This window comes from Phoenix dactylifera, chromosome 3 (assembly GCF_051530095.1).
Source record: "Phoenix dactylifera cultivar Ajwa chromosome 3, Ajwa_hap1_PhDact_Kaust_v1.1, whole genome shotgun sequence".
Classification (NCBI taxonomy): Eukaryota; Viridiplantae; Streptophyta; class Magnoliopsida; order Arecales; family Arecaceae; genus Phoenix; species Phoenix dactylifera.
Genome location: NC_143192.1, coordinates 33,572,742 through 33,584,600, shown reverse-complemented (window position 1 = coordinate 33,584,600; position 11,859 = coordinate 33,572,742). Strand labels below are relative to the sequence as shown.

The 11,859-nt window shown below is 35.8% G+C and overlaps 1 protein-coding gene across 2 annotated transcripts; it reads right to left on the bottom strand.

Annotated features, from left to right (window-relative positions):
- Positions 1-515: 515 nt before the first annotated feature.
- Positions 516-4,677, bottom strand: LOC103717002 (ACT domain-containing protein ACR10). Of its 2 annotated transcripts, XM_088718061.2 has the most exons (7): positions 4,179-4,677; positions 3,642-3,878; positions 3,320-3,397; positions 2,947-3,052; positions 2,206-2,551; positions 1,329-1,613; positions 516-1,117 (listed from the first exon to the last, which is right to left on the bottom strand). In XM_088718061.2, the coding sequence occupies exons 1-7, from the start codon at positions 4,330-4,332 to the stop codon at positions 980-982; spliced, it is 1,344 nt and encodes a 447-aa protein (XP_088574187.2). In that variant the 5' UTR covers positions 4,333-4,677; the 3' UTR covers positions 516-979. The 2 variants fall into 2 exon arrangements, with proteins under 2 accessions (XP_088574187.2, XP_008803450.4); XM_008805228.5 differs by lacking the exon at positions 3,320-3,397.
- Positions 4,678-11,859: the final 7,182 nt, after the last annotated feature.

The following is an 11,859-nucleotide window of genomic DNA, read 5'->3' as shown; positions in this document are numbered from 1 at the left end:
CAAAGACTCTTAGAGAAAAGTCTAATTCAAAACAGATGTACCCAAAATCAATAAAGAAATCCAAGAAAATTCACAAAAGAAATGGAGATCTCGAAAAGGTAGTTGCTTAGGTATCAGATGGCGTTCTCCCTAAGATCTTCATCGACAAACTCGAAGATGGCATTCTCTCTAATTCTTTATGTTAAATTTCCATTTAAGCATCCAAGATGGTCGTATTTTGGCACAAAACCTCATGAGCCTGAATTCATTGAGAGCAGAAAATGCACATTTTGATAGATAAAAACGTAATAATTTTTATTTCACATAAAAAATTGTGAGACACTCCTCAATGTAATATGATGTTTCTAGCATGCTTGCCAAGCCGAAGGGATGGCAAGATTCTGTAGGTAAGAAACTACATTTCCTGGCATGCTTGCAAGGTGGAAGCAATGGCCAGATTTGAAATGATATTTCAAAAAATTTAAAATTATCTTCAATAAATATGCTCTCCAGAAACTCTTTCATATGCACAACTATTTCAAAACAGTACAAAAGGAATTGTTGAATTTGACATATGCACACATTCGAAATTTGTTACAATAAGCTCTAAGTTGATACTGAACAAATATAATCTTTTCTACTACAATTTTACAAAGTTATATCAGCAATAATTTTGTCTCCTATATCTTCTCCTTTCATCTGCAGCGACCCCTAAGTATTTGTGAATTATTATATATAAGAAAAAGTATATAAAAAGGCTATCTCACACTTCGATTTTCTCAAAAAATACATGAGATATGCTGTACAAAAAATAAATTTTTTTTTTAGAAAAAAAAAGCTCCTTTGCCTGCAGGGTTTTAGCAATTCTAAAAGCTTGGAAGCAAATGAGTCTTGATGCCCATCATTCCTCAGCTAATTAACATCTCAATCACCCCATCTACAGAGCCTGCTGAGATTTAGCAATTGTCAGAGCTTGGAAGAAAATGAGAGTTGATGCCCATCATTCCCAACCCATTAACATCTTAGTCACCCCATCTACAATCTTATTCTTCGATGCAGACAGTTCATAATCATCACCAAGGAGGATTCTGTAGACTTCCCACTCCCTATCACCAACAACATGCCTCCCAATCTCAGCCTGAAAATAAAAAATCGCATTTTAGCCTGAATTTTATCAGAAAACCAATCATTTGGAAAAGGGAAAAACAAAAAAATAAGAGGAAGATTTCAAGCGTTTATACTCCAGTTTGCAGGAATAGAAGGCAAAAGCTTCAACATCAAAGAAAGAAAGAGAATGGCAAGATGAGTTTGCATCAGTCAATAAAGATGCAAGTAGGAAAAAAACATACCAAAAAGATGCGTATGCGGAGCATTTTGAGGGCAAGGGTGATGTCGTGAAAAACAAGAGGGCGGCCCTTGCCGGATAATTCAACAGGATTTGCAACTAGGAGCTCTGTATCAGGCCCACGGCTCACCACAGTTACTCTGAGTGGGCTGAACAACTCCATTCTCAAGCGCGAACATAATGCCTTCCGCTTGTTTGTGTCCACAATCTTCTTCCCATCCATTTGCATCACAAACAAGTCAATCTCGCAGCTTCCATTTTGGGCTGCATAGCACCGCCCATAGGATATCTGGCATGCATTGGATACGAGTATTTCAGTTTATATGCATACATAGAAAGGATGCAAGACTTAATTAGATGAAAGGTTTCTCCCCCTACATATGCAAGCTGGCAGAAATACAGCAATAAGATGGTAGTCTTATGACATGGATTTTTTTTTTTTTTAGTACATCGGCGGTTCACACCCGATGAGTGTGAATGCGGCCAACAAAATCAGAAAACAAATGACTACATAGAGGAGCTGGCGCAAACACGTGGTTCACCCAGATGAAGCCCCTTGAGTGATGTGCAGCAAAGGAGGCAACCCAGTCGGCAGCACAGTTTGCCTCCCTATAAACAATGACATGGCTATTTAACAGTGCATCACCACAACTAAAAGTTCTCTTTATCATGATCGAATGAATTTGAAAAACATCATCAGATGATAAACAGCTATATTTGGTAATGCTAGATGCATCTAGTTAGTTCACCAAAAACTTAAGAATGAGCATACAGAAGCACAGTGCAGATAAATTATAATTATATCAAACATGAAGATGGTGAAAAACAAACCATAAGTCTAATAGAAAGATGCTTTATAAAATGTAATTTGACATTGTTACCTGGATGTTATAATCTTTAAGAGTCCTCATTATGTCATATAGCAGGCCCTTGTGGTCACGGCAAAGGATCTGAATAAGTGTATGACCAGGGCTAAGGGAGTTGTCCATTGTGACAGAAGGATTATTATATGGGAAAGGAGATTCCCTAGGTGATTCTTCAGGAACAGGAAGCTCCAAGTGAAGCATTTCTTCTGTGATTGCAGGGGGAAGAAAAGGTGAAGCTTGCATATACGAGGCAATCTCTGCACCAGCCAGTTCAATATCACAATTTGTCATGAAGTCCCCTAAAACAGCTCTTAATTGATCATACGTCTCTTTCTTTCTCCCTTTTGTATGAAGAAGTTCCCTGAAACCAATAGTGAAAAATGTGATCGAAAGATAAGATAGAAGAGGTAAATACACCTTAAAAGAAGACCTTCATCTAAAACAAGCAACACCAAGACTCCAAGCAATCTACATGAACAGAAAACATAGGAAGTCTTATAGCTGATTACAAACTGAATGTCATTAACAACAATTACATAAAACAATGGGGAAAGGAAAGATAAGCTACATGTCACTAAAAGTTGGAAGACTTTCCGTACATTTGTGAAGACTTTCAAAGACTAAATTTTCTATTAAAGCACTAAACCTTTTTGGATATATGATTAGCAATTTAAAATATGAGAACAGAAGATTGTTTCCAATGAGAGAGATGTAAAAGTTTGACAACAGAGAGAGATAAAAGGCATTATATGGCACCTGGTGTCCGTGATAAAGAAGAGGTCCATAACTCTCCCATCTGGGGTGGTCGACACCTTCACCCTCCTTATAGTGAGCTCCAGCTCACAAAGTACCTGGGTCACATCTGCACAACCTCACAAGCATTATAAACTCTAATTTTCTCCCACAAAACTTTTAAATTATACATCCTGAATTCTCAAATTAACACCCAGCTGCTTCCTTAACTACACACACACACTTACATATATAGACACATACCCACACTAAACTTGAAAAATTAGAAGCACTGCAAAAAAGACTTTTAAATCCAGTAAAACAAAGCACTGCAAACGTAGCTTAAATTCTAAGAATTATAGAAAGAGAATCTAGATCAAAAGGTAGAAGAAGCAACATATCCAAAAATCAAGAATATGAATCTTCACTTGATCTCCCCAAAATTTATTGCTAACAAGACCTCCACAGAAAGAATCTGCAATCATTACACAGAATCTCCATCAATTGAAAAGGAAAACATAGATTCCGAACTCTCCAAAAGAAAAACCTAAAATCTTTTAACTATCAAAAGTAGAACATTGAAGGAAAGGAAAGGAACTTAGGAAGAGATAAGAGCAGCAGCAAATTCAGGTTTAACAAGAAATAAGAATAAAAACTCCATCCTTAGAAATATTCAGAACTTAGAAAACAAGAAGAAGGGCAAGAAATTAAGCACCCACCATGCAAGAGGCCCATCCGATCGTAGCACGAGAACTTTAGGAGAAACAACTGCGCCTGCTGCTGTGCCGCCACCATCTCCTGCTGCCTGTAGCAGCTATTGTACAGGCCTGACGCTGACAGCACCGCCGGGCACACCCCCAGTAGCCTCTTCTTCAGGAGCCCCCACCTCGTCGCCCCCTCCCCTCTCCCCACCACCCAAAGCACTATAAAACACCACTTCCCATCCGTGCTCACATCTACAACAACACAAAACGCACCATAAATTTCCACACAAATCCTTTCAAAAATCCAATCTTCAGTAGCAAAAGAGGAACTGGCATCAAAGTTATACACTCGATCCTCGAAAAAGTTCAATTTTTAGCAGAAAAAGAGGAAGTTGCATCAAAGTTCCATAAATAACAACCAGAAAAACTCAATCTTCAGCAGAAAAAGAGGAACCATCCTCAAAACTGAATCCACAAACCTCGTAAAAATCATTTTTTTAGTGGGAAAAAGAGGAGGAGAAGTACATGAAATTGGGCGGACTTAGGGCTCACCTCCTCTCACAATGCTTAATCCGAAGAAGAGGATCACACGGCAGAGGTCGCAGCCAAGGCCGGTCTTATCGGGGCAGCTGACGGTGATCACGCTGGGCTCGCCGGCGCTTTCCGGCTGCCGGATGACCACCACATCGTCGCTAGGGATGCCCATCTCCCTTTTCTTGTCCTTCTCTTCTTCACCCTTCCCTTCTTCTAAACCACTCCTCCTTCCCTTCTCTCCCCTTTCATCCTTCTAATTGGCGAGAGCAGGGGATTCAGAGCCAGTGTGGTTGAATTCCGCGTAGGAGTGGAGTATCCATCAGAGAAGGCGCAAAAAAGAGAAGGATTTGGAGAGGAGAGAAGGTAGCGATAGTGGGGTTCGTCCTCTGCTTGGATTGGCTTCTCCTCTCAATCTCTATCTCTGAGGAGCTGCGGGCGTTGCTCTCCTTATGGTGGCGTTTGGTGAGCCAAGTGGGATCGCCGGCGTATAATATTAGAACATTGATGATTCTTATTTGAGGATAATCTTATCTTGGGTGGTTTAAGATAAAATATGATATGCTATATTTTAATAATTAAAATTTTTTAGATATTTATGAATAATCTATTTAGTATTCTATAAAAATTTAAAATTATTGATCATATAATACTAAAACTATTCTTAATCTATTCCATAAAATATATTTATTAATCATATAAATTCTTAATACTAAACAATATATTCATTATTCTTATAAAATTATTATTTTTATTTATACTTATAATATATTATTATTTTAATACTTAGAAAATAAGACAAATAGAAGTAATATATTAAATAATCTTATAATATAAATATAAAGTATCATAATATATTTTTATTATAATTTAAAAATATAATTGAATATAATATGATATGATTAATAATATATTATAATATAATATATGTAATATCGATATAATAAAATATATAATGTTGTAGGTATATTGATATATCAAATTTTTTTTTTATTGGGGAGTATTTTTATCTCCAAATTTTAGCACAAGATTATTAGTTTATTACTCTTGGTGATCTTGAATGCTCAACTTCAAGGATGGATTTTTCATTACTGTATTGGGCAGTAATTTGAGAAGTGAGGATAATTTTAAATCATTGCCGCATGAAATTACCATGGTGCAGCTATATATAGTAATCTCGTCACCTCCACCTTTATTATTTTTGATCTTAAAATGATCATCCATACCAAATGCCTCTTATAGATTATTCCTTTTTTATTTGGGCCTCTCCTCCTAAGTAAAATTTAAATAATAATAAGTTATTAATTAATGATCAAAGAGTACTCAAGAAAGGTTAAGATGAAGGACCTCTTTATATCTTGTATGCGGGTCATTGTATTATCTATCGACAATTTATGATGAAGGTCAAATCGTAATATCATTTAAAATTTTTATCTACACTTTGGAGATAGTGGGTTGAGTAATTTTGAGCTACTTCTTGTCATTTATGTACTCTTAAGCTAAAATTTTGAAAATATTATTATATTGTTACAATGGACATTTACTGAAATTGCTAATAACTATTATTAATAATTACTACTATTATTAGTTTTGTATATTCTAAAATATTTTAATTTAAAAATAATGACCATAAACCAATGACCCCTCCTGTCGAGGGACCTCTTCTTCTTGAAAATAATTATAACAAGGGAAAACGCAAAGGTCACCAGCAAATAACCAAAAATATCTTAATTTATTCATCCTGCAAACTAAAAAAGATCCAAAATAAATAGGACCACTTAGTCATACTTCATAATTGAAAAAACGAGTTCCCGACTTGAAACGAGCCTCCCTAGTTGGAAAGAAGAATGGAGAAGGTGACTTGAAAAAATGCTACACTTCATCGCCTAAGAAGAGTTTGCTCTCCTGCGTAAGATCCTCAGACCTACCACGGCCACCATCTTTTGCTTCATATAGCTCTTGTGAAATTAAATTTCACTTGCATGATTCTATAAACGTATTAGCTGGGCATAGGAAATATTTCAAGGAGATTGATCGATATAATCAAATTTTACTATTTATTCAACGAAGTGATGCCTATGGTTGAGAGAGAGAAAAAGTTTCTAGTTCGAGTATAACCTTGGCGCCGGCCATGTGGACGGTCAAGGTTTTTTTTTTTTTTTTTACTTAAGCGGATGAGTCAGATTATATGAGTACGGACACACCTAATAAAATCAGAAAACAACATATCACGAAATGTTCTAGACAATTCAATTTTTCAGATTCACAATGTGCCGCGAGAGTGATTTGGCACATGCGCGATCGTTCAATCTGCAGCACATTAGCTTTTATAAAAATGTGCTTGGTCTGAAATGCCATTTTGTTCCGGACCATTGACCAAATACTCTGAAGTAGAGGGTGGTCCCGCCCAGCTTACGATCTAAGACTTTTAGGGCTCGTTTGGTTCGCAGGAAAAGAAGGGGGGAAAGTGTGGTCAACGGGAAAGTAATAGGATGCCTCTTGTTTGGTTGGAGTTTTCAAAGGAGAGAGATGGAAAAGTTGTATTCCCATGTGAATATGATTTCCACATTTTCCATTAAAAATATGGAAAAGTTACTTTTTCATTAGGCGGAAATCACTCCATTTTTATTTTTTTCCAAAAATACCTTCAACATTAAAGAAGCATTAAAGATCTAATTTTTATTAAGAACATAATAAAAATTATATATAATTTTTTTTAAAAAATAAATGATTAATCAAATATAAGTATTTTGTAAATCTGTTATTTTTTTATGATTAATCAAACATGCCAAAAATATTTTTCTAGACGGACCAAACGGGCCCTTACCGCTTATACGGGGTAATATCTCACCTGCGGGGAAGTGACCGGGGGAAGGGGGTCGGCTGAGGATTGGGACTGCGGAGCCGCCTCGTGTCCCATCCATTTTCTCTTGGGAACTTCCACGTGCCATTTCTTCACGGATGCTTCAAGACAAGTTCCACCTAAATCCCTTCTCATATGGCTTAAAATAACATCCGTTGTACTAGTTTCGAACTCTTTTCTGATATTACAAGTTACATCATACATGACAGTTTTACCTGATATTTGCACTTTCCCTTTTTTTAAATTCCAAATTATTGGAGGTCGGCCGTTCTCTTCCCATCATTCTAGGCTAGGCAAATAACAACTATTATAATAGGTATTGTTGCCGCTAGAATCCAAAAGTCTGCTGAGGTCAGCTCACACCTGAGTTGAAGGTGACGTCAGCTTTGATCCAAAGTGAAATGCCTACTGAAATCCACGAAAGAAAATCCAACATGAAATCAAAATTTTCAGATCCGACAATAAGTCAGTCGAATTCCAAAAAAAATAGTATAAGAAAGAGAGTAGGGTCAAAAAAATAACCTATTTGAGAATCCTTCGATTCTCTCTATATAAAAGATAGATATACAATAATTATTTGGCAACAACTTGTCACGATATACACATGGTGATAACTACTTTAGTATTACAATTATGGCCGAAGTAGTGTAACTGTTGCCGAAAATCATAACCATATTCTTGATATGCATTAACAGTCTTTTAAAAGTCTTTAACGAGACACATGGCATTTTCTATTGCTAAATTAGGCTGAAATGGTACTACGGCTAGCACTGAAGTAAAGTACTTCGGACTATACTAAGGCCAGAAACTTCGATTTCTCTTGATATTAGGTAACAAATATTTACTATATCGGATATAATGCTTTCTAAAAATTCCGATGAAGATCTAATATGATAAAACAAGATTGTTGGTGAAACCTTGATGGGTTCAACGTGATCATAGTTCATTGAATATAAGTTTGAGTTAAAAACTCAACTGTTTGCTTACTTACCTTGTTTAGGTTGCACCTTCGAAAAGAATGATTCACCTTGTTTTCTGAAGTCAATTGTTGGATCGTGAAATAACCGCTTTGAGATATATGTGAAATGCTTCGAAAGTTGTATGAGGTGCAATCCAATAATTGACATTATAAAATAATGTGACTCTGAAATTGTTTATCGTTTACCTTCTTTCGCTGCTTCAACTGTTGGACCGTGAAATGGTCGGGTGGATGAAAACAAGAGTCGAAATGCTTTGAGAGCAGTACGGCGATTCGATGGTTGATTCGCAAGAAAGATACAACCCAAACCCTACCCACCGTCTGGGATTCTATCCAGTCTTACCCTATCTTTTACTTTGCTTTTAATAAAAGCATCCCCTATCTTTTATCTCCCTGAAGTTACGTTTTACTTGCCTTCATGTATGTAAATGGGGTTCCCGCTGTAGTCCGGTCTTGTCAAGATGGGTACAAGAAAGACCCGAAACCGGATGGTCACAAATCCTAGAGGCGAGTAGGTTTGACTAGCTAATAACTTTGGATGGTCGCAAATCGCAGGTGGTCCTTTCATTAGGAAATGATTGAGCTCACCGCCACTGGCGATGGGCGTTGTAATCCTCCCCATATCGTAGGCATCCTCCCAATATCCTCCCATTGATGGCGAGTTAAATCCATTCTCTTCTATCAAGGCGGCGTAAAGCGAAGCAGCAACTCATTGCTCCATATATCAGGGCCGGTCCAACTCGTAGGTAATTAAGGCGGTCGTCTAAAGTTCCAGCCCCAAAAAGATCCATTACAAAAAAGATGTTAAAGATAAAATAAAAAGAAAAAAAAATTTTCTATGAGTTCGCCTTAGGCTGACCCACTGTGGAGTCAAAGACAAAACGACCTCAAGCCTCCAAATACATTAGGCCGCTCCTGAGGGAGTTTAATACTTGAACAAAACATCGTGACGTAGGGTTGACATTTGAATGAGAAATTACTCTCAATGGCTTGGTTGATGGCCGCATGGTTTTAGGTGAAGAAGGCTACGCCAACCTAGCATCAAGGGATATGAAAACCTAGATGTTATTAAAGATGTCTTAGAGAAAGTGCATTCGTGTTAACTGCTAAAAAATTTTAACCAACATGGCAAAGAAATTTTAACCTAGATATTAGTTTTTCTCCCTTTTTCTTTAAAAAAGCTAGTTGGGGATTGGGGAGTGATGTTAAATATCAGTCACTATGGTATTATGGTTAATCGCACATATTTAATCCCTAAGCAGTATCATTGAATTATCACTATTGCAAAAAAAAATCCTAGTAGTTGTAAGTTGTAACGCCCGACCTAGAGGAACGTAAGAAAGGAAAGAACACGAGGACCTATTATGATATTCTTGCAGGCTTGGACTGAAAATTGTACAATAGTCAGGCTTGTCGACCCGTCTAAGAGCCTGCCCAAATTCCAGCCTAAATCACAGCTTGTGGATCTGTTAGGCTACAGGAAGAAGAAATGGAGCTATGAAAGTCATTTTATTCTTCCTATAGAATTTGAGCTGCGAGGTATGTTGGTTGATACAGCCATGCTAAAACGAGAAGCCCAATTCATGAATCCAGTAGGAAATTCAGCTCTCTCTTAATAGATTACCCAAACAGGTCCTTGATTAAGCCACACAAGATCCTTTCTTTGCATGGTAAGCTATCAGTGCAACGATTGGGATTTTTTTTGAGAGAAAAACTGAAACTTAAAAGTATAGTACAGTATTTCCTGTGCCATTGAGAAATTCTCCAATTATTCTTAATTTTTCTTTTGATAGAAAAATCCCTAATTATTCTCCAAAAATGAATTAATCTAGAACTATTCAATTGTTCTCCGATTACACATGAATTTTACACTCATTCATGAATTACTGATGACATAGTTAAGAGATTTTATGTGTTATAAAGTAATGGAACCACATAGTGGTACCAGCAGCAGAGCGGCAAGAAGCGCCATTTAGATAAACCTAGGGATTAATAGTAGAATAATCAAGTATTTTGATATGCGGACCAGGCCATCTACCATGGGAGATGCATGAAGCTATATTAAAATTAAAGTTGAAGTATACTTAAATATATTTGAAGTATATTTAATAGATCAATGTCTAATTTTGTTTATCTTTTTTAGATAAGTTGTAGTTCAATCAGCATTCTAATAGAATAGACAAAAGTTAGATAAATATGTCGAGATCCAATAAAATTTTTTTTTGGATGGAGTACAGAATTTCATTAAATTTGCTTTTGAGAAATCTAAGATAAACAAGAAGATTTTATGTCCATGTCGAAAATGTGTAAATTATTGTTCTCTCGCTCCAAAATCTGTTGAAGAATATTTGGTGTAGAATGGTTTCCTAAAAGGTTATACTAAATGTGTATTTCATGGAGAGTCCATATTACCGTCTCCATATAACTAACCCTCCTATTTAGAACACACCTCTAGTTTTAGATGAGTAACCAACCCATCCCTTCTGCTTGGCAAGCATGCTAAAAGCATCATATCACATTGAGGGGTATCTCACAATTTTTATGTGAAATAAAAATGCTTATGTTTTTATCTATCAAAATGTGCATTATCTGCTGCTTGGTGCTAAACGAAAAGCTGACAATGATTCTCCTGATGTAATGACATGGGATATCATATTATTTGTATTTGCAAAGTTCTCATCTGAAATTCCAGCAAATATTATTAATATTTACAATATTCGCCTGAGGCAGCGACATGGGATATCCATCTTGATAATATGCTGTTTTCATGGTTATCTAATTATTCCATAAAATTCATTCAACTTTCTGAAATTCTTTAAAACCCTTCAGTTTACATATTTCTCCATTTGTCAATTTCATGTTTCTTTGTAAACTCTTTTTCATAACAGAGATAGTCCATCAAATTTTGTTATATATGAATCTTTTTTGCAGAAGATGTTAAATATGAGTTTTTCCCCCGAGTGTAGAAAACCATTTCAGCTTACATTTATATATGAATCTTTTTACAGAAGATAGTGCATCAAATTTTCAGGTTGGACATGTATCTAACAGAAATATTAAAAGGATAGAGCTTTTCGGCAGCCAAATTTTACATTTTTTTTTAAAAAACATGAAATTAGAGGTATGGAATGACAGGAGTCTTGTGCAAATGCTGTTTCCAACATAATTTTCAACTAATTTGATTTGCGGGGAAATAAAAACACAAAAACACCACCACCACGAAAGAGGCCCAATAATTTTTTATACAATATATATATATATATATAAAATTAGTACAACGACCTACGATGAATATAGGTGCAGCCAACAAAATCAAAAAAGAAAAAATAGTATAGAGGATAAGGCGCATATATCTGGTTTTTTCAGATGAAACCTTCAAAATGGTGAGCCGCAAAGAAGGCAACCTAGTCAACAGTACTATTCGTCTTCTTTAAATATGTATGGCCCGATAGAAACCACACTCATCCAAGTGGTTGAGTCTCCCTCGAGGAGAATGCGGTTTGCACCCAACACACCTCGCATATGGCTCTGAGCTCGGCACTGACGATATATGTATTGTAGATCCGCTGATGCCCTGCTACTATTAGTCTGGCGTGTTCTCTAAAGCCTTATTTGGGGGAGTTTTTAGAGGGCCAAAAAACACTTTCCGACCCTCCAAAATTACTTTTAGATGAAATAGAATATAATATAATATTATATTATAATACATTGATATGTTATATTAAATAATTTAATATTATATTGAATTATTATGCTATAGTATGTAATATTATATTACTATATTATAATAATATTATATTACATTACAGTAATATTATAATATATTATATATAAATATATATATTATATTTTATTATACT